The sequence below is a fragment of the Empidonax traillii genome, unplaced genomic scaffold (genome assembly GCF_003031625.1).
Source record: "Empidonax traillii isolate 1590-97213 ecotype Southwest subspecies unplaced genomic scaffold, ASM303162v1 scaffold464:size472915, whole genome shotgun sequence".
In the NCBI taxonomy this organism is placed as follows: Eukaryota; Metazoa; Chordata; class Aves; order Passeriformes; family Tyrannidae; genus Empidonax; species Empidonax traillii.
The window spans coordinates 288,074-314,758 of record NW_020955657.1 but is presented as its reverse complement, the minus strand read 5'-3'; the positions used below and the strand labels follow the sequence as shown (position 1 = coordinate 314,758).

The following is a 26,685-nucleotide window of genomic DNA, read 5'->3' as shown; positions in this document are numbered from 1 at the left end:
TTTCATCTTCCACTCTCTTTCACTGAGTGTCTACATTACACCCTGCTGTTTTCTGAAGCAGTTTTTAATAAAAGTGGTTTTGAATTAAAACTTTTTTGCCCCCCACTTAGTTCACATTATTAAAATTACTTTTTTTGTGCTCAGAACTTTTAAAAAAATTCACACAAGGACAAAACATGCAGGGAGTCACTAAGTAGTGTGTGAAAAGACCCACAGTTGTTCATTTTGGTGAATCAGTAGCAAAGTTTCTCTAGTTTGAAGCTAGTTCTGCTTCAGCTACCAAAGGAAATAAAAACTGAGTGATCAGTCCTGATTTAAAAATATGAGGAAAGAAAAGGAAGTGTGCAAAGCTGTTGTCTAGGCTGGCTGTCATACTCAGATACCAACGAAGAAAGACATAAAATCTAGAAAGTATCTTCATAAATTAAAAGAACTTGGTAGAATGTGCACTTCTTAGTATGACCAGGTTCCCTCTTACACCAAAGGGCGAGAGCTCCCTTAGTCCTTGGGGACTTTCCAAGCCTCATTATCTGGCTGTCTGGTTAAATCGATACTAAAAACCAAAGCAGTGTCCCAGAGTTATCATCTGACTATGCTGATGAGGCTTAATTAAACTCTCTCAACCTCTGTACCAGGGTGTCTTTTTGCAAAACTGTCTGTTGGGACTGATCTCTGGCTTGTGCTAACTTTGAAGTAGTACTCAAAAAGTTGGGCAGATACTCCTTGTCATGGGCTAAAGGCATTCACTGGGCCATTATGCTAATGCAGCTGCATAATCCATCCATTTTGGTAGCACAATCCATCAATTCCCAGACACAGAAAGCTTTATTGCTGTTTAATTCACTAGTACATACATTGTTCCTGAGTACCTTTCAGGCTGCACAAGGACTGGCAACAGGTGTGGGAAGAGACTGTGCTAGCTTCTTGACATTCCATATTCCTCCTAGCACTTGTTAGGCCACTCTTGTGCCACTGGACAGATGAACTCAGTGCACAGATGGTGGCATGAAAACAGCAGGGATGACAGTGGGAGAGGCTCTGTACTGTGCCTTTGCATGTGGAGTGGGACAGACCATTCTCTGTGAACATGTTCACAGAACAATAAAACTCGTGTGGGGCAAGGTTTTATTGAACAAAGAGACTGTGTTAACTGGTGAAAAGTTGCAGAAATGAAATGCTATTCTTCTGCTTTTTTGAAAACAATCTATGAGACATAAAAAAAAAAAAAATCCCCCCAAAATGAGTGTTTTAAAAGAATTACGATGCTGCAACACCAAGAATGGAAATACCAATGTTAAAATTATCTTTGATATCTTAGCTTCCATTTCCTGTGAATGTGTCTCACGTTGTATTCCTCCCATCATCCAGTCACATGATGCTTCTTGGCCTTGTCCAGCAGCAGGTGTAAGATACTTGCTGACTATGGAATTGCCCATATAGTGGAAAGTGATAGCAAGACATGAATATATAGAAAATCTTCATTCAGTAACTGCATCCAAATGTACAGTTAATGAAGCACCATTACTATAGAAAATAGCACACACTAATATGTAAGAAAGATCAGCAAAATTAAATTAACAGCAGTAACCTCCATTTTACAATAGTTTCTAAGAGCTATGTTTTCTAATCTTAGCAGTTTTTTGACAGAAAAACACTACAGGCTCTCACAGTGCAGTAAAGTTGATGAAAGTCAAGAAAGTCCATAAGGACTAGATTTTCAGGCCAGGAAACTGGAATTCCGAGTCTATGCCATTCTGCCACGTCAAAAATCCTGGTACACAGCTTGAAAGTGCAGGATAAAATTTAATTTTTCTCTGGTTCATCTTTTAAACTAGAAAATAGTAGAAGAATCATTGTTTTGAGTAAAATCTTTCAGTTACTGAATCACTTCAGATCAGTGCTTTCTTCCCTCCAAGACTCCCTGCTTCTCAGAATGCTTGTTCCTCAAATTATTAAAGGCTCACAAAATAAAGAACATGTATTAGGTATGCCATAAGGCAAAAATAAATGGCTCATGGGCAAGGTGATGGAAAGAGTTCATAAAAATAAGGGTTTCTCAATTTATCGCTTCACCAGTCCAGGAGAAATTGTCTTTGATGGATATGGCAGACAGCACTATCCGTCAAGAACAGCTCCCTGGAAGTAAATTTAGGGTAGAGTGACCAAGCAATAGTACATGTGGTGCCCAGCATAGACCTGAAGCTCAGTATCTAGGGGGAAAAAAATGAGAATAACCCTGGATTTTCCACTCCCTACAAGAGTAGTTAATAATAAACTCACAGGAAAATATTTATTTTCTCCTGATTACCCAATATAAGGATTATCTATATAAAGCTACTTACCATTCTCTTCATCTAAATCATGGAAGTACAGTCACAGCTGGGAATCAAAGGAAAGAAAAGTATTTAGGTTCAGGTACAAGGGTTAAGGTTCAAAGTACTGAAAACACAGTCACAGGCATCAGTAGTTTGTTCTCCTACTTTTAAGAGAGTATCAGGGGGCAAATTTCTGGCACTGTGAAAGTTAATGGCAAAGCTTGTTCACTGAAGCAAGGCCAGATCATCACTGTGATGACTGACTAGAATAAACTACTCACAAACAGTACTTTTTCTAGGGTATGTCAATTTTAGTGACAGGGCAGCTCATACAATCACTTTCTGTGGATGAGATGGAGCTTGTATTTCTAAATCTATAATTCATAATCTCAGACACACAGAGACAGATTCGCAAGCAGCATGGATTCACAGCTACTTTAGGAGGGTATGATGACCTCATGATAGATTTTTTGCCAGTGTGAGATGGGATGTACACTTCAGAGAGTGAGCAGTGATTTGCACATCCACACTCACACAGAAGCAGAGAAACACAGAAAGGCAAAGAGATGCTGGAAATGGAAGAGTTCATTGAAATTGAAGAGATTAGGGTGCTGCACTTGACAAGCACATTGTACAGGGGACAGTGTGTCACAACAGCATGCAATATGAGGTCAGAAATGTGGAGTACCATCTACACCATCTTTGTGGATATCAAAAAGGATTATGAATGGAGCACAGCTTCTATTCAGGCAAGGCATAAATGCAAGCTTTGGGATAGAGCAGACATACATGAAAGCTTTGATAAACTTGGGACACAAAAATACCTTCATAAATTCCATAAGAATCTGTAAAGGCCTCCAATTTAATGCAGATATGTTTGAATTTACTAGAAAAGGTTCACCTTACGTCATGAACTACTAGTTACATTTTTAAGCAGTTACATAATTATCAAGATTTGTAATATTGTAACAGATGTGAGCAATTCTTGCTTTTGCATTTAACAAAAAAACCCCAAACTGTAGAGATATCAGTATCTCTTTAAACATATATTAGGATGGACTAAATTGTAAACCATATACACATAAAAGGGAAGAATCAAGGTTTTGTGTACAGCCATAGCTTCACATTGCTGCCTTGGTATTTTTTCAAAGGACTGAAAACTAAGAGTAATTTTACCCAACAAATCTGAGGTCAGCTGTAAAAGTCTAGCATGCAGTGTAGCCAGCCTGTATTGTAGAAGCGCCTGTACCTTTGCAATAAATGTTTATATAGCACAAACTATATATAATTCCATTTTTTAACACTGACATAGACAGCAATTCACTGATATAATTCAATAAAGCACACAAAAAGCACCCTGACAAGGTGTCCTGCCATCAATAGTGCAGATTTTACCCCAAAACAACTTCCTTTCCTACACTCATTGCCTTGGCAGCGATGAATTCATACATCCTCCTATTTGCTGCTGCATATTAATGATAAATATTAAATGGTATTGCATAAATAAAACACTGAACTGTTTTCACTGGAAGTCCATGCTAGAGGAGGACTCCTTGTTTTTGACATATATTTTGTGCTGGCCAGCTTGCTGCTTCAGGAGAGTTTGCTGGACTCAAATCACTAGCCTTCATCTCATAGTTAATTAGAATATCTGTTTCTCTCTCATGCCTGTGTATTTCTTAAATTTGTTAAAATTCAGTTTTTCAAATTGGATTTAATGCTCATAAAATGCTGCCCTCACCTCTCTGAAACTGAAATAACTCAATAAGGTCCTGACTCAAGTGCTTCTGCCACAGAGTACCCACTGTGACTGCAGATGACAACAAAATAGCAGGTGCAAAGGACTGCTCACTTAAACCATAGCAAAATCCAGTGTGTGATTATGGTGTTATTTGGGTGTGATAAACTAAACAGCATTAGGTGAAATGAAAGAAGGTGACACAACAGAAGGTGACACAACAGAAATTGCCTGTTTGTATTCAGTACAAACTCCAAGGTGTGATGGGACAAATGAAACTGAAAATTATTTAGAGAAACACAGTGCCACAATAACATGAAAATGTCTGTGAAAATAAACCTTTATAGTGTATCTAAGGGAGAAGGATAACAAACAAAACAAGGCAGATGCATTTGAATGAAAATGAACATACTTTTCTCCTGGCCCTTTCACAGCAGTGCAAACAATCAGTGCCTGCATTACAGGACCTGGACCCAGTGTCTACCTGGAAAATAAAGCCTATTCTGGCAATAGGCTTCTTCTGTTATTGCAGAGGTAGAAAAAATTCTGCATTCATATTTATGGCCTTTACACATTTTTGTAGTCCAACCAATTTAAAGAAATATATAGAATGAGCATGGAACTGTTCCTAAGGGCTTCTTTGCTCTGTCTGCTAGTGGGTAACCTGAAATACTGGGAGCAGGGCGTAGGTTTGAAAAGCCAATTGGTTATTCCAATGCCAAAGGTTTCATTACCTTTCCTGGAATTATGTCTGTTCCTGTAAGCAGCTAATGCCACAAGAACAACACGGCCAGACAGCCCTGTTTAAAGGAACATCTGGTGAAAAAGACCAAACCGCTTTAATATCCAAGCGTGTAACCAAGGGGTCTGGGGTGCATGGGGTTTGGCACGGCCATGGTGCCTGGGGCCAGGGTGAGCGGCTGCCAGTGCTGTCAGCCACCCTGCCAAACGCGACAGCAGAGGCTGGGGAGTTTTTTCAAAAACAGGGTGCTTATTTTTACATTCTTTGCGCTGAGGAATACACTCACCGCACTGTGAGGTGCAGGTTGAGCTCCAAGGGGCAGGAGCCACAGCCCAAGACAAGGGCCATGCGCTGCAGCTGCTTTGCCTAAAAATGGGGACCTAACGCTGAGACGCAGGAGCACACGACCCCCAGATTCAGACTTCAAGGCTTGGACTCGATGATCTTGGAGACCTTTTCCAACTGACTGATTCTGTCATTCTGTGACTTTCCCGTGCTTAGACTGTGAGGATACAAAAACCCAGGGCTCCCTTTGTTAGGCGTCCCTACTCAGAGGCACAAGCTCTAAGTGTTATTTTGTTATTGAGTTATTTAGTTTATTTATACCATGATTAAATAAAGGATCGAGATGCCTGACACTATGCTATGGGAAACCTGGGGCCGAGCCAGTAAGGAAACCTGGTCTGTTGGTGTGAGCATGGGGGCTGTACCTGCGAAGGAGCCCCGGCCCCAGCTCAGGTGGTGCGGGTGTGACTATCAGAGTGCTCCCTGGATGGTCAGGCCGGGAAGCTTCTTTAAGAGTTCAGCGTTTAGGAGAACGCCCATTCCTCCTCCCTCCGCACCGGGTCGGAGGGTATCGCGGGGTACACGGGCGCGGGATAAGGAAACAGCGGCGGACACCGAGGGCCGGAGCCCGCGCCAGGGCGGGCGGGGCAGCCACGGGAGCAGCGGCCGGATCGATGTGTCGGCGCTCGCAGGCGGCGGCGGCCATGGCGCTGAGCGGGGTGCGGGTGCTGGAGCTCGCCGGGCTGGCCCCGGCGCCGCTCTGCGGGATGATCCTCGCCGACTTCGGGGCGCGGGTGGTGAGGGTCGACCGCCCGTCCGGCTCCCCCGCGGCCCCCGACGTGCAGGGCCGCGGCAAGCGCTCCCTGGCGCTCGACCTGAAGCGGCCGCAGGGAGCGGCAGCCCTGAAGCGGCTGTGCCGCGGGGCGGACGTGCTCATCGAGCCCTTCCGCCACGGTGAGGGGCGGCGGGGCCGGGGCCGCCGAGGGAGGCCGTGTGGGGGCAGCGGGAGGTCGGGGCTGCGGGGCTCTCACCGGCCAGCCTGCGAGCGGGAAGCGGGCGGGCAGCGGGAGTTTGGGGTGCATTTGCTGTGACTGTGCTCTGTTTGGGCGCTGTGCAGTGCAGCATCGCTGTGACAGCGCAGGGAAGGAGCGCTCAGCCGGAGCCGTGCTCCAAAGCCGGGGCTCTGGACAAGCAGGAGGATTTGAGAGACCAGGAGTCACCCCTGGTTTTGGGCTCTGGACGAGCAGGAGGATATCCCAGCCAAGGGGTCACACTTGGCCTGCTGATACCGTCCAGCTCTAGGTTACATCTGTAAGGTTGCCATGTGGGTCAGAGGTCTCAGAGCTGACAGTTCCTCTGAAGATCTGACGTTGTGCATTTCTATTGTTACACGTTTATAAAGCACATGTTCCAGGGAGATGAGTATAAGAACAAGTGTTAGATATTCAGTAGAGTAGTATAGTTCTCTTAAACAAGATAACTCTGATTTAGGCTCAAAACCAGGTTGTGAACTACAAGTCTTTGAAAGTCATATGTGATTTTAGGAAGTTGCTTTTCATGAACCCATTTCCCGCCAGTCTTAAGTCCAAGTTATGGAAACCTTCCTTGTTTTGTAATTATTTTCCGTTTTTAACGTTAGGTTAAATGGAAAAATTCTTTAAATATTCAAGTATGGAATTATTCAATTTTTGAAAATTATCTTTTAAAAAGATCTTTTGGTTCATCTTTTAATTGCAATATGCATATTTACTAATTTACAATATTTAGGGGTGTTTAACATCTGCTTGTCAGTAGCAAAGTTTACACTTTTTTTACAGTTTACACTGTTTTAAGGTCCTTAGTTTCAAATATTGGCTTTTCAGATCTGACATGTTGATAAGCCATACTTGATGGTTATTTCAGTATCCCCACTGTTCCTTGAGGATGCTGTTCTGCTATGAAGCGTGTCATCGGGGTCAGGACAGGGCTCTGTGCACCCAGATCTAATTGAAGATGTCTCTGCTCCTTGCAGTGGGGTTGGACTAGGTGACCTTTACAGGTTCCTTCCAAACCAAATTATTCTGTGATTCTATGATGATGCTTTGGTGAGGAGCGAAATGTTTTGGGGTGTCTCTAACCGATTAGAAATATAATGCTGTATCAGTTAAACATCACACATCATAGACAGACCTACAGATCATGTGTCACAAATAATTCTTTTCGTTTTGGAAAGAGGGTTTTATAATTTTTACATGTCTTACTTTAAAATTGTTTGTGTTATTCCCTCCTCAGAAGCTGTGCAGACAAAATGAAGACATTAAATTCCATTTTTTCTTTGTAGCTAGTCTCCTGTTTCCTAGCAGATTTTTTTTTTTCTTATGAAATCTTGTTTTCCTTGGTTTTGTAGGGACTTGCTTTTCTTTTTAAGCTGAAAGTGCAGGCAATTCTGTAACTAGATACCAGGTTTTATGGGCCTGTAGGTGAACAGGCAAATCCGTGACCCATCATGAAGCTGGTGTGAAACAGTAAGAAGGTGAGGGCCCAAGTGATAGGAGAGTTTCGTAAAAGGCATATGTGCTGTTGACCTTTCAGCAATGACTTCGTGACATCAGAGGAGTTATTTGGCACACAGTTCTCACTTGTGCCTTTGGAAATCATGCAGTTTACCAAATTTCATGGCTTTATCCTTCAAATTAATCACCTGCCACTGCCCAGTAATTAATGCAATAGAGATGGATCTTAACAAAGTTTAAGGTGTAACATTGTGGATTAGTCTGTGAAATAAGCTGGAGTAATATTCTTAGGTGGAACAGGTACTGAAATTACGTTACCCTTTCCCTTCCAAAATATGTCTCTCTGCAGTGCCAGTATAGGTATCATAGGTCATAGTCTGACTAAGCTGCATTGAGACAGTAAGACAGTATAATTTACTTGCAACTCAAATTTGCTTCTTTTAAAACCACTTAGAACTGCAACATCAAAATTTTAGCCCTGATTTCTGTAAACCCATGCTAGTCAAACATACATTTCACTGATTTCTAAAAGCTCTTACTCTCTACGTTACAAAAGACCACATTTACTTTTGTGTGGTTGTTGTAGATCCTTTGTGGAATAGTGGCATGCTCCATTTGTATCAGTGAGTTAAAAGGTACAGGAACATATGGGGCACCGAGAAACTAAAACGATGAGGAAGGTGTATTGCAGTGAGATGTGGAAGAAATTTCAAGTAGTTTTAATATGGAAAATGTAAGAGTTTGCTCTTCCTCTTTTTTCGCTTGTTTTACAAGCCTTTTTAGGTTTCTTGCTCATCTAGCAGTACAGGAAGCTGTCTGTCATTCCTTTGGAGAAGTAAAACAGGGAAAAAAGCTTAAAAAAAGGGAAAAAACCCTAAAGCTTGATTTCTACTTGGTTTATATTAAATATGTATTCAGTATGTCAGTAATTTATAATGTTCACATTGTAATATGGATACTGAAGTGGAATGTATTACTTTACAAAGTACAGTTGAGTTTTGTTGTTGTATAATCTGATTTTGAACCATGTATGTTTTAACTAATTTTTAAAAATAAATGTGAATTAGAATTCCTTGGTTATGTCTTTTTAAGGTGTCATGGAAAAACTTGGGCTTGGTCCAGAGGTCCTTTTGAAGGAGAATACCAGCCTCATCTATGCTAGACTAACTGGATTTGGCCAGACAGGAAAATATGCCAAGTCTGCAGGTCATGACATCAATTATTTGGCTTTATCAGGTAGGATGTAAAATTTCTGTTAATTTAAGTGTTTTTTTCCCCCCTTAAAACTCAGGAACTTGTTGAAAGCAGATTGCTCAAAATATCTAAGGTGCAATCTGATGAAACGGCTGAACTGATCTGAGGTGTCTCTGTGAGTGAAGAGGGGGTTTCCTTTCCATGTGCTTTTCCTTGCTCCATTCTCTCCAGTCAGCTCTGGCATTTGCTTAACCCCTCTGTAAACTTCCTCACAAGTCAGAAACTGGTCAGGAGAAATGAGGGTTCTTTCTGCCAGGTTATTGAGGTGAAGCAGTTAATTTAGGGATCCAACAAACCAGTTAGCACAAGAAAAGGAGGAAATGTGAGCTGGACAGGCTGTTTGTTTTGCCAGCAGCAGCAAGCTGTTAGGCTGGATCAGCACATCTTCTCAGGCTGTACATTATTTTCCCACCTTTGTGCTACTGTATCAGAATAAACCTCTTTGAAGGGAGGACTGAAGTTTTTCCTAGGGCCTCTCTCCGAGAAAATCTGTATGCTTATAATCCTGAAAGGCCTGAGGATTATTTTGCGGGCTTGTGAGCTTTTTTTGAGCAAAGAGAAACTAGGCAGCCTAAGACAACTGGTTCTTGTGCTTTTCTGCTTGTAGATGTGTCTGCACAGACACCAGCTGAAATGCAGTAGGCTTAAAATAAAGTGGCAGTGCCAAGTTCCATTAAGGGGTTGTACACATTGTGCTGTTTTAAGTGTTATGATTCTACAAGTATACAGTAGCAAACAAAATTACCCACCTCTGATGATGGCAATCCACACATGGTCCTACCTCATGCTCTTCGCACTGCTTCTGTCTCTGCTGCTTCTCCAAGCCTGTGAGGAAGGAGAGAAAGTGCCCCAAAACTTCTGAAGTTTCCACTGGACAGAGCATTTCTTTTAGACCCAGCAAAAGGCTGGAGCAGAGGTGCTGCAAATGTGGTGATCTGGTATCACCTATAGTGAGGAGTAACTGTGTTGTGGAATTAAATTTCTTTAGGGGTGGATTCAGTCTTTTCTCATTATGTAAAACTGTCAGAGAATAAAAAAGATTTAAGAAAGGATGCCTTGTTTGAAACACTTTTGACTTCATGTCAAGATGATTTCAAAGTATTAGGATATTTTTATTTGTTATTAGTGTAGGGAAGGAGTCATTACAGAAGCAGTGTAGTCCATCTGTACCATAGAATCGTGCCCAAGATCGTGCTTTATGGGGAACTTGCCACTGGCTACCGCAAGAGAGGAGGCCCGAAGAGGAGATACAAGGACTGCCTGAAACAGTCCCTCAGCCTTGGCAATATTGACCACAACCATTGGTCTACCCTGGCCTCCAATTGGGAGGCCTGGAGACACACCATCTATAACGCTGCTGCTGCTTTTGAGAACACATGCAGGATCACTCTCGAGGAGAAAAGACAACGCAGAAAGAATCACGTCTCGTCGATATCACCTGGGGAGTCTTTCTGCTGTACCTTCTGCAACCGGACTTGTCTATCTCGCATTGGCCTTTTTAGCCATCAGCGCGCTTGTAGCAAGCGTGGGTAGAGCCCCTCTCAAATCTTCGTTCGCGAAGCCTAGCCATGAGTCCATCTGTACCATAGAATGTAGTATTTTCTGTTTTACAAAATAGAGTGATTTTTTCCTCTGCAGATGATATAATCAGTAGTATTTTAGTGTTATCTTCCTAAAATCACTTTGCTTGAAATTTCACAGATCGAGTTTTTCTGCCTATTAAAGGAAAATAAAGCAAGGTGTTTGAGAGGTGTCATTCCTCAAAAATGAGATCTCATATTCTGAGTATTTTCCTGGTGAACTTTGGCTTTCCCTAACTAAAAAATGGCTTGTGTTTGGAAATCTAGAGAGAAGGTAGCATGTTAACCTGCTGGTGCCTGTGACAACCTTTAGCCTGTTAAAGGAAGGTTTTAGCAAGCAACAGGGCCTTGCACTTACATTACAGGGTTTGGAAACTTTTTTATACCATTCACTCAAGTTGCTTGCTCTTAGGAAATGCATTAGACCATTAGCTAAATAAAGAGTGCATCAGAACCATACAGTTCTCAGGCATTTTTGATCAGGTATTCTGCAAGTGTCAGACCTTAAGATACAGACAGAGGAGAGAGGTGATCTCACTGGAGTTTCTTACTTGCCCAAAGGGAATCACTATGAGGAAACTAGAAAGAGTAAGGTCACAGTAAAGAGGATCAGGATGGTAGAGAAGTGTTAACAGATTCAAAGCTCTGTCTGAAGTAAACTGGCTTAGCCTTTGCTCTAATTCCTTTAATTTCTGCATAATTGCTGGTATAAGTTCCCTGTGTTTACATCGCGTGCAATCTGAGATAACCCGCCTGTTCTATTCACTGGTTCCTCTTAAACGCAATCTTTTCTTTCTATCCCAAAGGTAGTTGAAGAGGGAGGATAGGACTGAAGCACAGTTGTCAGTGTGAGATCCTTTGTTATGATTATTAATTCATTGGTTATGTGCACTTAAGACTGTACATCTGCATTTTTACTTTAAAGGATTCAAAGAAGAAACAGTTTACTAAAGTTGCTTTGAAACATGTTCATAATGCCTGTTATGGGGCAGGTTCTATGCATGTATGAAGTACTAATATAGTACTAATAGTACCATAGTGCTAACAATTACTGCACACAAGAGTTTTTTTTTAAAATGTTCATATAGCCAAAATATCAGTGGTTTATCTGTGAGACTTTTATTAGTACCTTTAATTAAATACGTCTTCACTAATGTGATTTCATGTATTTTATTTTGTTCTTTTGTGAATTAAAGAGTAACTATGTTCTAGGACACAGCTGAATAAAGACAGAAAACTGTTGGTAGAAGATTGCTTTATCCCTTGTTTATTTGTATAGATCGAAAAGAAAGAAATTTTAACTGTAGAAATTTAGAAATGAATGTTTATAATTAATTTTATGCTTATGCTTGCTTTGTTTGCCCTCCCGTCAGGTGTGCTGTCAAACCTGGGCAGAAAAGATGAAAACCCTTACGCACCCATAAATCTTCTGGCAGATTTTGCTGGTGGAGGTGTCATGTGTGCGTTGGGCATTGTTATAGCCCTTTATGAACGTGCCACATCTGGCAGAGGGCAGATCATTGATGCAAGTATGGTAAGTAAAGTCTCAAGGAAAGCGGGGTTTTGTAGTTTTGCTTTTTCCTACTCTAAATCTGTGAAAGGGAGGAAACTGGAGAAACATAAGGTTTAAAATCGAGAACTTGTGAAGGGGAAAGCAACCTCATAAAATGGCTATTCCTTCACAGGCAAATAGTTTTCACATATTACTCACCATTGCCATAACATCCTTATGTCATGTAACACATTCTATGACTTTCCTCCTCTCTCTTTACCTGTCTGCCTTCTGCACAAAGTATTAGTTGTATATATTTGATGAGTAAGATAGGGTATGTAATAAACAATTAACATAATGCATTATAGAAAAAGGGTTAATACTAATAAAATAGAGACTTGCATTAGCTTTATTCAAGATACATTGTCTTTTGAATTGGTGGCACCTGGTATCTTATTAGAGACACTGTTTCCTTGGAGAGTTACACTGCCATGGGTCATTGCCAAGAAGTCAATTTCAAACGCTTGTGAATGTGCTGTAAAATAAATTAAAGGCTCGGTTAGCTTAATAATGAGTACTCTGGATTTTTGCCACTGGAAGGCCACCCACTTACACACAGAGGAAAAATACTTATTTCTGTTTATCCTTGAAATCCATTTTACCTGCAAGTATTGTTTCTGTGTTGGTCTCTCTTTTTTTCTGTTTTTAAAGAGCTTTGCAATTAAAATTGGACCTCCCTTTGAGGTATTGTAGTACAGTGAAGGCTATGGCTTAGACAGAAATATAAATTGGAAAAAAAATTACATTAATTGAAAAAAATTCCCTTGTTGAAGTGGTCTTGAAGATGGGAGAATAGAAAGTGATGTTTGATCTCTTAACTTGAGTAAGTTTTTGACAAATTCATGCAGCAGTTCCAGGAGCAGGCCATGGCATTAGGTCTAGAGGAAAATTCTGTGGGAACAGTGCAAGACAGGATTAATGTTTTTACTGCAGTAATAGTTACTAATGGTTGATTGTCAAAATGAAAAGCTTATCAAGTGGAGTTCTACACATGTTTGTTGGGGTTTTTTTCAGTGTTTTCTCCAACAAGCTGAATGGTGGATGAGCGATTGTGTTTAGCAAATTTAAAGATAATATGAATGTGAGGCGGACTACAAGTATGTTGGACACTTTGATTAGAACTGAGAATGACCTTTTCATATTGGAGAAATGACCTGGAAAAAATTAGCTGCAGTTCATGGATAGCACTGCTCTGCAGTCCTCTTCAGGAAGAAAGAATTAGCTGCACAAATGCAGTATGAGAACAATTGTCTAAAGTACAATCCTGGGGGTTTGTAGTAGTCACAAGCTGAACATGAGTCAACAATACCATCCTGTTGCAAAACACATACACACTGTATTAGGATGTATAAACAGGAAACAGAGCCAGCAAACATTCTGAAGCAATTATTCTAACCTATTCAGTGTTTATGAAGACTCAGGAAAATGCTGTTTCAGATGCTGATCACCATCTTTCAAAAACATTTGAGAAAGTCCCAGTAAGCACGACAAAAATTATGGCTCTGAAAACATGACCTACAAAATAAAATAGAAGGAGTTTGTGTGGAACAAACACAGTTTGTTTCATAGTTTTGTGAAACAAAAACTGTGGAGAATTTTGACAAGCCTTGACATACAGAAAGAGATACTTCTTGTAGTTTATAGTATTACCTTATTTTCCTTATCATACTTTAAAAAGGTAAAAAAAAATTGTTAGAAGAAGAATCAGTGTAAGTCTGCTAACATTCTAATGAGTTTTGTAGCTCATTTGGAATGGAATGTGTTGTGTGTTTTTTGTGGGGGTTTTTAAGCCCCTCAAAATTCTCTCTTTCAATTTTTTCTTGCCTTATTGCAATTGTGGAATTGAGAGTCCCCTGCTGATATGGTCTGATGGTCTGTGAAATGGGTGGAATAACGTTCTGTATCACAGGATGTACTTTACCTGGCATTTTGGTATGTTCCTTTTACCTGAATAGACTTTCAGCGACACAGTGGATGAAAAACACACATGCCTCATCATCAGCAAAGACAGTTAAATAGACTGGGTGCATGAGCCTGTTGTTGTGCCTAAGTTTTTTTCATGGAAATAGATACTTTAAAATCACAATGCCACAGCATTTCAGCTGTCATTTTGTTTTAATGTTATATTTTGTTTAATAGAGAAATTCCTTATGTTGTGATATAGTTTAGGGAGTCTGAATATGTTAATGACTCTGGCACATGGTAGAATTTTCTACATCAGAAGAGGGAAAATTAGTTTCTTTTTTAGCAGCTTTGTGTCATCAAGATTACTTTTATTACTAAATCCATTACTTCATGGATTTAGTGACAGGGTTTTCTCATTTTATTGCAGTGTCTATTTTTCTGACAATCTAAAGAAATAAATTATTTCTTGTCTTTCTGGATAGTAATTGTAGACTGAGGTCAGAATTTTTGTGATGGAAGAAATTGTTATTTGTCTTCTGTTTCTGATTACTGTGCTGAAGGGTGAAAAGTGGATTGGGAGCATTCTTATTACCAGTAATATAAACATGAGGAACTCCTGTAGTTAGTGAATCTAAACTGATACATAAAATGGGGAAAGAGGTTCAGGCCAAGGGCTGAATTTGCATCTCCTCTCAGTGTCCAGTGTTAGTGCTGTGCTGTGTAAAAAATAAACACTCTGTCCTGTGTTTCATCTGTCTGCCTCAGAAGAATTAAATGCCTAGTCTGGATTGATTAATATTGGTTGCTGTCTCTTCCTACTTGTTTTGTAGGATCATCAGTATTTTACAGTAAGCCAGAGAGTTGCCGTGTGCTGAGTGAGAAGGATGTGGGGTGGACTCTGCTATATGGCACAGTAGGCACAATTGTGCATCTGCAGTCTTGCACCACACTGGATCAGAGGCATGTGAGTCAGGGCTACACTTGAGGTTCACTCCAAATTCAGCCACAGAACCTTCTGCTGATGGTAGGCATCTGACTGAGCGTGACTCACTCTTTGTGAAAGGACAGCCAGAGGAAAGGATGTTGGTAATGAGCACTTGCATAATAGTCTCATGGCAGGAGCACTTAGCTGTCTAACAGAAGCCTGAGGTTCCAGGTTTTTCTCAGCCTGGAAGTATTCAAAACCAAAACTCCCACATCCTAGAGGCCTTCGCCAGTCATGAGGATAAAGGTTAGTTTGGTGTGGAGTAATTCTCACTTTGAACTATTTCAGTTTGCAAAAGGAACAGAAGGCTTGCGGGGCAGACAGGTCACCCAGTGAGGTGGTGCCTCTGGATTCTTGTGCCTGCTTCAGAGACTGCTGATGCTTTTATTTTGAGGACCATTAAGTGAAGCACATAGCTTGCTGTAATCATCCTGCAATTAGGCTAAAGTGTGGTCTGCCCATGTTGTCCTTTTCATGTTTTAAAAGAAGCTGATCACATTAGCGGGTGTGTGGTGTTATTTGAGCGTGACTTTGGAGGCCTAGTGCAGACATTAGACACTTTTTTACTTGTCTCCGAATTCCAGTGGGCCTCAGGCAGGAGTTAGCTGTCCAGTTGCTCAGCCAGGGATATTTCCAAAGTCCCTATGCCAGTGTGAAACAGATGTGCTGTTTTATTTTAAGTGTTTTCAGGGTAAGTAGCATTGTACATAGGTATTGTACAGGTGCTGACTGTAACAGTTTTGTCAGCACCAAAATCCAATTACCAGTTAGAGCTTATTCTGATATTTTTCCCCTCTTTTATAATCCTTACTTTCAGTGGGTTTTGTGTATTTTTTGTTAATACGACCAATGCAAGATCAGATCATTATTAAAGCAAACTTGGTGTTAATATCCTTGCAATAATTTGCAAGTGAACATGTAGATGAAGGTATACAGTATTTTATCATATGGAAGTATTTTAATTGATTTTAACATATGGCAAGTAGGGCAGAAGTATTCTTATCCTTGAGGCAAGTAACATACTTTCAGTGAGGAAACTTTCTTGACTGCATGCTTCAGAGATTTGCCTGTGTTAAATTCTTGCTTAGAAAGGTAGAAACTAAAAGATCTTTCCATATGAAAATTTAGTAGCTTTTTATTTTGGTACAGGATCTGTGCTTTTCTCTGTAGACAATACTTGGTTAATATTACACAGTTGAAAATGCATAAATCAAAATGATACTCAGAATGATACAACTCAGGTTTTAGTCTGTTCCAGTGGAATGTTTCTGGCCATACATTGTTAACTGCTACATCTTTGCTTACAGTTTTTCTAATGCAGTTGGGAGAAAATGGATTGTGCTGGTGAGCAAAACTATGGGACGTGATTTTGCTTGAAAGACTGGTACAAGATTGATAATTATTGAAAGTCTGAACAAACTGAATTTTCATCTGATTGTACTCCATGTAGACAAAATTTTGAGAAGCAAGTTGAAACAGGATGGATCATGTTTTCTAGTGCTGTATTCATCAGACACTTGCTTATTTAGAGATTACCTTGCCATATCTAGTTACCTGCCAGGGATGACAGTAGGAGAATAATTTTTAACTTGTGATGGAAAGAAACTTCTAGTTCCCATGGGATAAGAGAGCACTGGCCTTTGATTTCCTTCAGTCTTTTCTCTAGAAATAGCAGTCTTCTTATAATCACTGTATTTAAAAAAGGTTATGTTGAGATAAAAATTGGATACTTACAGGACTGGTACACTCATCTTGTTTTCTAGAGGCTTAAAAGGCTTTCACAGTTGTCATATTTAAGGTTGTATAGAACCGAAAAGCTTGCCCTGTCATCTGAAACTGCTTATATTCCCATTGTGAACTCCTTATGATTATATACTTTCTCAATGAGGAAACTGCATGCATTGAAAGTGTGTAATCCATGTGAGGCTGCATTATAACATTTATGCTCTTTCTGATTCTTTAATTCTAGATACAATATAAACAGTAATTGAAAACTTTAAGAAATTAAATTGCTTACCAGAAGTCTCATAATTAAAAATCTTCTTTAGTAGTAGCTTTTTGCTGTTTTGTTTTATATAGAATTTTGGTAACATGCCAGCTAATTTACTGAAGCTTTTATTTTTTTCCTGTAAATTTTCAAGGTAGAAGGAGTAGCATACCTAAGTTCTTTCCTGTGGAAATCGCAAAATATAGGAATTTGGAGCAGACCTCGAGGTGAAAACCTGTTAGACGGTGGTGCACCTTTTTACGAAATCTACAGGACCTCCGATGGAAAATTCATGGCTGTGGGTGCCATTGAGCCTCAATTCTATAAGCAGTTAATAAAGGGTAAGTAGATTGGAGCTGTTGCTTCACATCAGCAAAACATGAATGAATGAATTCTTTAATAATTCCGTTTTGATTCATGGTTCATGGTTATGTGATTGCTTTGTAAATGTGAAACACTTCCTGAAGCCAATTGGGTTGCTGTGTAGCGGTTCAATTGACTTTCTTCTTCTTCTAGCAATTAATTTCTTTCTTTTTCATCCTCTCTTCACTTTGCCCTCAGAAAATATACTTAAACTGCAGATTTTTTTCTGGAGTTATGGTAATGGAAGTCTGTGATGTGACCGGAGCACTTAACAATTGTTTTTGGAAATCACTTTTTTCCAAATGATAGTGAATATACTTTAAAAAAAGAAGACCTAAGTCTTTGATATTGCAAATAAAATTTCAAGCAAACTCAGTAATTTGTGCTATATTGTTTTTAAAGTAAGTATTTAAGTGGTTTTAGAAAGGAATATTCATTGGAAGTAGTTCACAGTATTTCTCGATGGAACAAAATTTTTGTAGAAGCAAATTCTGCTTTATAAATTAATTTCCTCCTCACAATTTCAGAGTGCTTTTAGTGTCCAGCTATGGATACAATTTTTATATTTGATTAAAGACTCCCTAAATATGACTATAAAATATGATTTATCTGTTCAAGAATTTATTATGTAGATGCAGAATAGTTGTGTGGAGTTAAAGCAGTGGTTTGCAGGAGCATCAGGCGGTTGAGGGTGAGCAGCTGTCTCTTATCTTTCTTGCATTTTATTTTCCTCTCTGTTACTGTTTTTCCCCTCTTTCCTTTTTTTTTTTTTTTTTTTTTTTTTTTTTTTTTTTTTTTTTTTTTTTTTTTTTTTTTTTTTTTTTTTTTTTTTTTTTTTTTTTTTTTTTTTTTTTTTTTTTTTTTTTTTTTTTTTTTTTTAATTATTGTTATTTGTTTCTAGTTATTAAACTGTTTTTATCTTGACCCATGAGTTTCTTTCTCACCTTTAACCTTCCAGTTCTGCCCCATCTTAACCTAGGGGGAAGGGGAATAAGTGACTGTGTTGTTCTTAGGTGCTGGCTGGGGTTAAACCATGACAGCTCCTCACACAGGCATTTACTGCCAGCTCTGCCCCAGCCAGCTGCATTGTGCTAACAAGAGCATAGTCATTGCCAGGGCCTGCTCTTCCAGGAATTTTTGAAATTCAGGAGCGTGGTAAGATGAAGTGAGGGTATGGGATTGTAAGGTGGGGTGTGCCTTTGACGACCAGGATCCCAAAGAGAGATATTGTTCCATATAGCCTTTGTTCTTTCGCAGCCTGTGGTGCTGCCCATGTTCTTGCACATCTGTGGCTGTAAGTGGCTTCTTCTTTTGTAGCTTAAAAATGTCCATGCAATTGTGTGGAATATCCCAATCAGTACCTGCTCATAGATGAAATGCAAAAAAAAAGGTACCCGGAGTGACCTATGGACGTGTCCAGCATTATGTTGAACAGATCAGATGTCAGGTTTGGAAGTGCTGTGTTCGTGACTGAAGAAAAGGTGCTTTGTCTCTTGATTGTCCTGAGAATAACTTGTGAACTCAAGCTGTAAGCAACTTGATCTTGAAAAAGAAAGTATCGCTGATTATTCCATGCTTTGCAGTTCTTTGAAATGTTTTTCTCATCCCCTTCCCAGAAATTTTCTTGCTTGCAAGAAATCAGAGTTGGAGAACAAACATAAATATGAAACTATATCAAAGTAAAATGTAAACCCTTGTTCTGGAGGTTAGGGAATTTGGAATTCCAGTAAATATCTTCAGGGAGAATGCTTGTATTAAATACAGAGAAAACAAGAAAGAAATAAAGCTGCTTACTCAAATACCCATATGTTTGGCTTAAAGTGATCAAACACTGACCTGCAGCATTCATGGCTGCAGTATTTTATTCTTCTCTGGAGATTAAGTTGAATCACACATACTTTTAAGCTACAGAAATGGGATGGAATCTGTATTTGTTAAAAAAACCCCAAATTCTGTAATGGCATCTGGTTCTGTTTGTGACTCTTTTTCTCAGTGAACCTTTTTTGACCAGTCTTACCTTCTTGTACTGATCATGGCTACAGGGCAAGACTCGTGCTTTTCTCTCTCAAGCATCTTAGCTAGATAGAAGCCTCTCATGGATTAATCCAGTGGCCAGATGGTACAGCATGGTCATTCATTGGTCTCTGTGTCTTATTTAGATAACTCTTTACTGAGGAAAATGTTAAAATTCTGCTTTTCTTTTAGTTGTTTCTCAGAAATTTAGAGCATAAAGTTGGACAAGCAACTGTGAATTCTTCTGTCTGTGTAGGGGCACCTGCACTGGAAAACTTTATTTTCATTTTGAAAGTATTCATTACATTTACAATGCAGAGAAATTGCTTGATTTTAACAGCTAAAGATTCAAAAATACTTACTGCAGCAATAAAGAGCTGGTGTGTGTCCATTTGTAAGTAGACAACAACTGCAGTCATAGTTGCTTGTGTTTCAGTCTATTTCTGTTATGTATTAAAAAATACAACATGCAGACTACAGGCTGCGAGGAAATTTTGCTCTTTGCCTGTAATACTATAACAGTCTTTGCTTGTCTACACTCAGTGAGCTTTCTTTGTTTATTTTGTAAAAGTGCATTGTTTAAAGTATCTGACCAAACTTAAGATTTTCACACAACATTGCATTTAAAGTAACTGGTCTTTTGTCATTGTATTTAGGTGCATATCATGAATTGGTCAGACTTATATATAGGAAATATTTATTCCTTTCAGTACTTATGGTTTCAATCTTTCTGAAGCAATAGTGTGCTAAATTAGAACAGCAGATCCCTCTTGTGGGTTAGGGATTATTTCCTTTCTGGGATATCTATTGCAGAAATTAAATTCAGAATTTAAGCCTTTGAATTTTATAGGGAAGAAAAAGCTGCCTGTGAAAATTGTATTGCTCTTTCACAAACCTGAGGAGCTTTAACTTAGGCTCAGTCATCTGTTCCAGGCATTAATTCCAGCTTTGAAGTGCTTTTAGAATGGTATGTTCCAGTTACAACTTCCATAATTTCATTTCATAGCTTTTCCCCCTAGTTCTGGTCAGTTCTGCTGGTGAACAATTTAGTGTCGTTCCAGACAAAATATACTCAAAAACCACTTGATGTCTCTCTCTCCATATTCAGAGAGGGGGGTTACTTTTGCTGCTCCTGTAGAATGAGAGCACAAGGGTGTTGCAGATGTCAGCTGGAGATTTAAAGATTGCAGAATGGAGAAAGGAACATGATTTCTGAGCCATTTGTCCCTGCTCACGGAATTCTGATAAAGCCAAAGCCAAAGTGGAATTGGTTTCCTTTTGGTTTTGGTTCATTTCAGTGTTTCCCTGCAGAACTGGGAAGCCAGTGGTAGACTGGAGTGCAGCTAATGACACAGAAAGGAAAGTTCTTGAGAATTCTGCAGGGAAACTTAATTTAAAAAACCAGATTAGTTTGAGAAGATCGTTGGTTTTGTAGATCGTGGTCATCAGGGAAGATTAAACTTCTGCTTACCAGAAATTTATGACTTTAAAAAAACCAAACAGGCTATATGAGAAACTGGATCTTTATAAAATAGATGTAGTAAATAATTGCTGCCTTAGCTGTATTGTTATCTCTACTATCCTGGGCTAACTATAGACTTTTTGTTGTTAACAAACAAGCTGTAGTCCTTTTGCAAATACAATTTTATTACCTCAAAAGTCAGGCAATAAATAGCTAAAATGCCTTTGCATTTGGCTAAAATGGCTATTGCATCTTATGAAAGATATGATGTAAAAAACATATACTAGTAAAGTCTTAATCTTTTGACAGAAAGAGGCAGAATGTCTTCCAGCTGTGAATTGCTTCTGCAGGTTTGTCTTGACTTTTAGCAATAGGTGCTTGATGTTGCTGCAGCCAGGCTACAAGAGGCATGAAGAAATAGTAAATATTGTGTATGGGATGAGAGTGAAGGTCTGATTCTACATTATCAAGTGGTGTAAAGTTGGTTCCACAAGGTAAACTTAGTATCCACGTACACTGATGTGAAAACAACTGACAATTACTAAAATCCTGAACATGTGGTCAATAGTACTCCTTTCATACAACGTTGATAGTCCTAAATTGTGTGACTTCTGTTTAAAAAAAGAAGGAAAAAATTAGGAAGCACTTGAAAAACACAGTTGACATCGTTATGATGTATTTCCACAGGACTCTCCATTTTGGGATTGTAAAGTATTGTGTACTGTGTTAAAAATATGCTGATAAACAGAATTCAATACCATGTTGCTATTGAGAAATGCGAAGGGGACAGTTTCCTCATTACATGTTAGACTCAGGTACACATAATGCTACATTTTTTTGATTCTATTTATTATGATAAGTCTTAAACATTGTACAAATACTCTAGGGCCATGTTCTTGCTGCACCAAAACATTTGCAATGACGATAATTAAGCATCTCACTTTGGACTACAGCTGTGGATGGATCCATTTGCAGCACTGCTCAGTAGAACTTGGCTCATGATCAACCTTTTACTCAGCTGTCACTTTCTAAAAAATTATTTAGTTTCAGAAACTTTGAACAGACAAAGAACTTTACATAAGTAGTTTAATGATAATTTGCTACTGTCTTTGAATATTCTGAAGGCCAGTTCCCTCTCAGAGTGAGAATGACTTGTCTTTAGACAAGAGTGTGCAATGGTGTGCACATTATGGCTGCCTTTGGGGCCATAATTAAGGATTCCCATACTAGATGGTTCCATTCAGTCATGTTGAGGCAAGACAATTTTAAAAATTACTGTGCTATGACCACACAATTTTGAAAAAAAAATTAGCAAGTTAAGAAAAGCCTGAACAAAGCTCTGCTTTTATAATAGTGTGGCTGAAATACTGTAAGAAACTGTAAAACAGTAATATACTGAAAGAGTAAAGCAGTTCTGCTGATCTATCTATTGAATTTTACTGTTTCCTCTCCTTTGAAATAGGTGCCTGATTCTACTGCAGTCTGTCTAAGAAATACAGATTTCAGTTTGTTGCATCAATAATGACATGCAGACATCAGTCAAAAAAGCTATAGCATCTGGAAGAGTTTTTAATGCTATAGCAATAAAGGAGACAGTTCTTCATTTTTCAAAAACTGTATCAGAGCTGTTCTGGCATGGGTTAACTTGGCTTTTCTAAACAAAAAAATCCTAGATGAAAATTTGAACTAAAAAACTTGGAAGTAAGTTTTGATTGCTTTACAAGATTTTTTCTGTAAAAGATACTTTGCTTTTGGTTGCAGTGAGGGAAATCTGTCATGCTGTGGTATCCCAGACAATTCTGTGCTGTGTAATTGTTTCCTTGTTGAGTCAGTCACTCCTGCTGTGATTCTGCTCATCTGCACCACAAATGGTTAGCACAAACTGGAAAATGAGAAGCTGCAGTGCTTAAATGGTGTCAGTTCATGCTATTTAAATTTGAAGTCTTCTGTGGTAAACGGAAAATGAGCATGTAATATTAAATTCCAGGTTCTGCACATTGTTCTGTTCTGCCAGAATGTGTGTCATTACGTTCAGCCAACTTTCCATCTGCTACAACCGTCGAATATAATTCTGTCATGGGATAATGGTAGAGCTCTGTTCGTGTTGGACTGGCTGCTAGGACCCAAACTATAATTAATAAGCAAATAAGTACTTATGAAACAAAGTTTCCAACTGGCAAGATTTCATGCACTGAGACAGAATCTCAGGCAGTGTGTTGTTACTTAGCTGTCCATATTGTGGAAGGTGAATTCATCTCACCTCATAGTTCGTAAGGAAATTTCACTGAAGCTGTTCATCTTTGGTATTATACTTTGAAAATTAATACTGCAATTAATTTTTAAAGTATTGCTAACTTTTATTTCTTTACGGATTTTCAACCACTGTGGGTAATCTTCAGCTGATCTCTTTTTAGGATGGCATTAGAGCACTAGATTATAGGTTTAGTAATTTAAGGTGCACATGACTTGGTATCACCATCCATAAGGACTGATATTTACTGTGTAGTAACATTCATCCTGATATCTGTAGGCATATCTAATATCTGAAAATGCTTATTTTGTCTTTGTGTCAAATTTCTTCTAAAAGTAAACAACTGCAAGGCTGTATTTCTGGGTCTGGAGATTGGCAATTTCTGTATATTTTCCTTTGAAGTACCAAAGTACAATTTCGAAGCATATATTAATTTTTAAAGCTATTATTTAAGAATCCTGTGCTCAGTAGTTACATTCTCAAATATTATGTTAAGCTGGTGGGAACTGCAGGCCCCAAGAATTGCATCTTGTAGAGATTATGAGAAAGAAAGAACATAAAGAGCAGAAGAATAGACATTGTCTATTTTTCTTCTCCCCTTTATGTTTCAACAGCTCTCTCAGTGACAAGGAATCTTGGAAGAAGAAAGAAAGTAGAATATAGAAGTAGAAATAGAAGATAACTTTAAGTTTTTTCTGCCTATCTACAGCTAAAGGTTGGGGGAGTTCTGTGTAAATTCTACCTGCAAACAGCTGTCTAGTACTCAAGCCTGCTAACACTTGTTGGTCAACAGATATCCAAAGATACTAGAAAGAATGTTCAAAATTAAATGTTTGCAGGGCTGTGTATGTTCACTGCCTTTGACACAGAACTGTTGTTTTCTAAGCAGCTCCCTTTTTTTGTTACTTGTGAAGCATTGTGGTGAGAGTTGTTCTCTAGTCTTTCTCATTTCTCAAATTAAATTCTTTCTTATCCCTGGTTTTTTGAATTTTTCCTGCTGTGTTCATGCTCCTGAATTTCAAGGTGGAACTATTTGGACAGCCTTCAGTATATCACTTCTGATTTCTATTTGGTATCATAAGGTCTGCCTGTACCTCTCTATCATCTCCATTTTTTAAGTGTAGTTTACTTGGCTTTTCTCTTGTTTCTTACCTCCTTTTTGAGATCAACCCTACAAGAAGTGATAAAAATTCTTGCATCTCCTTGAATAGCAGAATGGAAGAGTAGGGAGCGCAGAGAGCAGAATCCATGAGAACAGAATCAGAGATTGGAAACCAGCAGCACAGAAGAGATGTAAGGTGCCCAGTGGGAGGGAATGTGGTGCTAATTTAGGGAAGGCCCCGGTACTTGCTAGTTCAGGAAGTTTTCAGTACAAACCTGTATGTCCATCTTTTGCTCTTGAGTCTCAGGAGGGATGTGCATATTGCGTACCTGGGTGGTTCTTGCGACTGACATGGAAGGCAAAGTTCTTAAGCAGTTAGTGAGTGAAAGGACTATGGGTTTCACTTTTCCCAAAGAGCAGCAGTGGAGGATTGGAGTCTGGGAGGTGTGCTGAGGAAGAGAGAGCAGGAGACACTGCTGGAGACTGTTGGGACTGAGAGAGTGAAGAAGCAGGTCAGTCTGCAGGCTGCAGGCACTGAGCCTGGGAACATCCATCTGCACCATCTGCTCATCTGGGGCACAGAAATAACCTGATGGTGTTGAACTTCAAACACTGCAGCCTTTCTGAGTGTCCAGCTCCAGCAGATGTACTGGCTTCTGTGAGATAAGTGTGTTGCTGTAGTCCAGGACCCATTCAGCAGACTTATGTGTTGCTACTGCCAGGTAGAGAATACAATTGCTATTATAGAAGCTGTTCTCAGGACATTATTATCTCTAGGCAGCTGCTGCTTTTGTGAAGTGTTCATACAAATTAGTGTTTATTATATGCACCTTGTTAAAAAGCTGTAGCTGATGCAGTTTAGTCTAATTGCAAGCATCATAGAACATTTTATTCCTCTTCTCCCTGCCCTGCACAGATGCCTGAATAAGGTTTGAAGTGACTTTCAGTACTGCCTGAAAAATACTACCTTCTTGAGAAATTTACTATTTGTGGGGAGCACTTAGTAATTAATCTAAGGTATATTGTAGTTAACTTTTGCTTTTCTTCTTTCAGGTCTTGGGTTAGATTCAAATGAACTTCCCATTCAGATGAGTATTTCCGACTGGCCTGAAATGAAGAAAAAATTTGCATCCATATTTGCACAGAAGACACAGGCTGAGTGGTGCAGCATATTTGATGGTACTGATGCCTGTGTGACCCCTGTTTTATCCCTTAGTGATGTTGCCTCAGATCAGCATAACAAACAAAGAAGTTCTTTTATCAAAAATGATCAGGGAGAGATAAGTCCTAGACCTGCTCCTCTTTTATCAAGGACTCCTGCTGTTCCTTCATGTGAAAGAGATCCTTTTATAGGAGAACACACGGAAGAGATACTTCTAGAAAATGGGTTTACTAAGGAAGAGATTGCTAAACTTCATTCTGATAAAATAATAGGATTCAGTAAACCCAAAGCTAATTTATAATCTCTGACTGTGCATATCACACAAATTTAAGGCCAATAGAGTAACTTTTTATGCATTAAAATTGAATTATATGACAAATGAATGTTTGCATAATATTGCTTTTACATAATATATTTTTTAAAATTATTTAAATTTTAAATATAATTGAAAACACTGGGAGTTATGTACATGGATCATCTGTTGTCCAGAATGATATCGTAATTGTGTTCTGAAGATCTACACAGTCTGTTTAGTAAGCAGCTGTACATTCTCAGAATTTTTGTTTAAATATTGAATCCTGTGGCTTGTTTCTTTTAATTCTTAGCTACATCATTGCTTTGTAATATATGTTGTAATTACTTGAAGGCAATACTTTTAATAAAATTTAATTATATTCTTTGTAAATGAATTTGTTGTTTACTCAGAGATTACAAGGGATTTTTCCCTCTATTTTATCATATTAATTAATTTGCTTTATCATGCCAAAGCTATGGTCAAATTAATGCTGTTTGCTTATGTGCTGCTGCAGAGCTATTACCATAAAGTTTATCTGTTTAATAGCCTGGCTACATTTTCTCAATGCAGTCTCCTGATTACATTACATTTGGAACTTCAATTTGGCTAGAAACTCACTTCAGAATGACTTTTATTTTTAAAATACCTGCCAAGTATTATTCGTTTCCTTTCTATATGGAAAAGTGGTTGGCGACTTAGCTGCACAGGTTTTAAACAATGGTTATTCTCTATTGGGTTTAATTTTCTTCAAAATTAAACCATCATTTGAAATCGTCTTTTTCAAGGCAAAAGAAAATACACTTTTAAGAAGAATTAGTTATGTGGCTTTAATACAGTGTTATCTAATCCAGCATGTAAGAAATTATGGCATGAAAAGTTGAGACTTTTTCATAATTTTGTCTGCATTTTGATGAGGATTAGTTTATTGCTTACAAAGGCTTCCAAAACTGAGGTATACTTCAGCTCATTTTGTAGCTGTCATGGCAAAACTGTCAGCATTATTACCATAAAAAACCCCTTTACATCCTATTACATGAACACTTTCCTGAAAGCAAGAATTGTCTACTAGGTCCTGACAAATTATCTAAACAACGAGCAAAAAAAACAACTTATGTTTCCAGCTGATACTCACTCTAATCTGAATTACCGAGTACTATACACCTTTATGGTAGGATCTGACAGTTTTCTTAGTCCCAGGTGCA

General features: G+C 38.8%; 1 protein-coding gene across 1 annotated transcript; it reads left to right on the top strand.

The window, feature by feature from the left end:
• Positions 1-5,752: 5,752 nt before the first annotated feature.
• Positions 5,753-25,873, top strand: AMACR (alpha-methylacyl-CoA racemase). Its single transcript, XM_027895668.1, has 5 exons — positions 5,753-6,034; positions 8,665-8,808; positions 11,780-11,940; positions 16,990-17,176; positions 25,080-25,873. The coding sequence occupies exons 1-5, from the start codon at positions 5,755-5,757 to the stop codon at positions 25,487-25,489; spliced, it is 1,182 nt and encodes a 393-aa protein (XP_027751469.1). The 5' UTR covers positions 5,753-5,754; the 3' UTR covers positions 25,490-25,873.
• Positions 25,874-26,685: the final 812 nt, after the last annotated feature.

What these genes read in the sequence shown, in the direction of transcription:
- AMACR (XM_027895668.1), top strand. Translation starts at nt 5,755, where the DNA reads ATGTGTCGGCGCTCGCAGGCGGCGGCGGCCATGGCGCTGAGCGGGGTG. An exon ending in CATCGAGCCCTTCCGCCACG is followed by an intron (nt 6,035 to 8,664) that starts GTGAGGGGCGGC and finishes TGTCTTTTTAAG; the next exon opens with GTGTCATGGAAAAACTTGGG. An exon ending in AGATCATTGATGCAAGTATG is followed by an intron (nt 11,941 to 16,989) that starts GTAAGTAAAGTC and finishes TAAATTTTCAAG; the next exon opens with GTAGAAGGAGTAGCATACCT.